At 47.4% G+C, this 3,025-nt stretch overlaps 1 protein-coding gene across 1 annotated transcript in view; it reads left to right on the top strand.

Annotated features, from left to right (window-relative positions):
- Nucleotides 1-3,025, top strand: part of BHMG1 (basic helix-loop-helix and HMG-box containing 1) — a gene marked incomplete at its 5' end in the record, with an annotated part of 27,607 nt that overhangs the window by 835 nt on the left and 23,747 nt on the right. Inside the window, one exon of the mRNA XM_021716765.1 lies at nucleotides 1,672-1,694. Within this exon, the coding sequence (XP_021572440.1) occupies nucleotides 1,672-1,694 (23 nt within the window). The remainder of the gene's footprint in view (nucleotides 1-1,671; nucleotides 1,695-3,025) is intronic.

Genomic DNA, 3,025 nt, shown 5'->3' with positions numbered 1-3,025 from the left:
AAAAAAAAAAAAAAAAAAACAAAAAAAAAGACCAGCCTGGGCAACTTGGCAAGACCTTGTCTCTACAATAAATAAAAAGAGTTAGCCATGCATAGTGGCACATGTCTATGGTTCCAGCTACTTGGAAGGCTGAGGAGGAAGAATCACCTGAGCCCAGCAGGGATTGTATTACAACTTTTGTAGGCTCTAGGCGATTTTGCTTTCATCCATAAAAAAATATTAAAAATTGGCCGGGTTCGGTGGCTCAGCCTGTAATTCCGTGCTTTAGGAGGCTGAGGTGAGTGAATTGCCTGAGCCCGCAGGTTCGAGACCTGCCTGGACAACTTGGCGAGACCTCATCTCTACGATAAATAAAAAAAAAATTAGCCAGGCATGGTGGCGCACGCCTGTAGTTCCAACTACTTGGAAAGGCTGAGGTGGAAGAATTCGCGGAGCCCAGCAGGTCGAGGCTGCGGTGACAGGGAGTGTGCCACTGCACTCCAGTCTGGGTGACAGAGTGAGACTCCAACTCAAAAAAAAAAAATTATAGTTTATAACAGCACTGCTATAGAGACAAACATAACACAGATTGGATGACATACATTTTTTTCTTCTAATTTAAAAGAAATTAAAACATTTTCACAAGCCTCTAAAAGGATCGCAGATCCTCGGCACTCTGCTTAACTGTGCCTTATGGATAAATCAACCGGGATATAGCAGTAAATAAAACAAAAATCCTAGCCAGGCTCGGTGGTTCAGCCTGTAATCCCGCACCTTTGGGAGGCTGAGGTGAGTGGATTGCCTGAGCCCGCAGGTTCAAGACCCGCCTGGGCAACTTGGCGAGACCTCACCTCTACAACAAATCAAAAATCACCCGGGTGTGGTAGTGCACACCTGTAGTTCCAGCTACTTGGAAGGCTGAGGCGGAAGGATCGCCGGAGCCCAGCAGGTCGAGGCTGCGGTGGCCGGGAGCGGCCACTGCACTCCAGTCTGGGCGACAGAGTGAGACTCCAACTCAAAAAAAAATAAAAATAAAACAAAAATCCTTGCCCTCAAACTGGGCGTAGTGGCTCATGCCTATAATTCCAGCACTTTGGGAGGTGGAGGTGAGAGGATTGCCTGAGCCCTGGGATTTGAGACCAGCCTGGGCAACATGGCGAGACATCGTCTCTACAATAAATAAAAAAGTTAGCTGGGTGTGGTGGCACATACCTGTAGTCCCAGGTACTCAAGAGACTGAGGCTAAAGGATCGCCTGAACCCCGCAGGTTGATGCTGCGGTGCCCATGAGTATGCCACCACACTCAAGCCTGGGCAGCAGAGTAAGACTCCAATTAAAAAAAGAAAAAAAATCCCAGCCCTCCTGGAGTTTCTAATAAACAAATAACTAAAGAAATAAAATTCAGGCCAGTCACAATGGCACACATCTGTAATCCTAGCACTTTGGGAGGCTGTGGCAGGAGGATTGCTTAAGCCCAGGAGTTGGAGGCTGCAGTGAACTATGATCAAGCCACTGCACTCCAGCCTGGATGAAAGACTGAGACCCTGTCTCTCACAAAGAAAAAAAAAGAAGACTTCAGGTGCAAATAAATGATGAGAAGAGTGACAAAGAATGTGGCTTATTTAGATCAAGTAGTCAGGAAAGTATTCTCTGAAGAGGTTACATTAAGCTAAGTGCTGAGTGGCAAAGAAGAAACCAGCCATGCAAAAATCAGGGTGAAAGAACATTCCAGACAGAGGGAATACTGAAGGCTTTAAGGTGGAAATAAACTTGGCAGTTTAGAGAAACAAAGAGGACCCATGTGGCCGGAACTGGCCTGTTCCTGCAGACCCAGAGGGCAGAGCTGGGATTAGTGGGTAAAAATTATGCAGAAGGTGAGGAAAGAAATTGGCTAAAACCAGAACCATCCAGCAAGGCAAGAGACAGCCTTGAGAGGGAGTACATGACTCCCAGAGGCCCCTGAGACCCTGAGAGCAAAGCCCAGGTTGCCCCTCTTCAGGACGCTGCCCAGGAAGTAGCAAGATTTTAGGATTCCTAGCCACTCTTTTGCTCTCCTTAGATTTTGTTTTCCCTGAAGTCTGTGTTTGCTCAGAAGGTTTTCCTGCTGATTTGCAAAACCCAGAGTAACACCCAGGCACTACAGTGATATGAAACCCTCTTAGACATGGTCAGGTAACACCTTGAGCTTCATAAATAGGCCTGGACACTTTTTCTTCCTTTCTGCTTCCTGTATTGTTTCTTGCTGGGGCTTCCAAGGCCCCCCTCTAAAACAGAAGGAAAGTGGTGTGCAAAAAAATAAATATCTTTCTTTTTTCTTTGAGTTGGAGTCGCACTTTTATCACCCGGGCTGTAGTGCAGTGGCACGCTCACAGCCACTGCAGCCTCTACCTGCTGAGCTTAGGCGATCCTTCTGCCTCAGCCTTCCAAGTAGCTGGAACTACAGACGCATGCCACCAGATCCAGCTAGTTTTTTTAATGATTTATTGTAGAGATGAGGTCCCACCAAATTGCCCAGGCTGCTCTCAAACCCATGGGCTCAGGCAGTCCTCTCGCCTGTCTCCCAAAGTGCTGGGATTACAGGATGAGCCACCGCACCAGACCATAAATATCTTTTTTTTTTTTTTTGAGTTGGAGTCTCACTCAGTCACTCAGACTGGAGTGCAGTGGCCACTCCCGGCCACCGCAGCCTCAACCTGCTGGGCTCCGGTGATCCTTCCGCTTCAACCTTCCAAGTAGCTGGAACTACAGGCACGCGCTACCACGGCCGGCTAATTTTTTTGATTTATTGTAGAGATGAGGTTTCGCCAAGTGGCTCAGGCGGGTCTCGAACCCGCGGGCTCAGGAAATTCACTCACCTCGGCCCCCCAAAGCGCGGGATTACAGGCTGAGCCACCGAGCTCGGTGACTCAGCCCATAAATATCTTTATTTTATTTTATCTTATTTTATTTTATTTTATTTATTTTTGTTTGTTTGGGTTTTTTGTTTGTTTGTTTTTTGAGTTGGAGTCTCACTCTGTCGCCCAGATTGGAGTGCAGTGGCTGCTCC

The sequence above is a fragment of the Carlito syrichta genome, unplaced genomic scaffold (assembly GCF_000164805.1).
Source record: "Carlito syrichta isolate Samal-C Ts95f unplaced genomic scaffold, Tarsius_syrichta-2.0.1 Scaffold308918, whole genome shotgun sequence".
Classification (NCBI taxonomy): Eukaryota; Metazoa; Chordata; class Mammalia; order Primates; family Tarsiidae; genus Carlito; species Carlito syrichta.
Note: the sequence above shows the minus strand (reverse complement) of the source record. Positions and strands in the feature narration are given on the sequence as shown.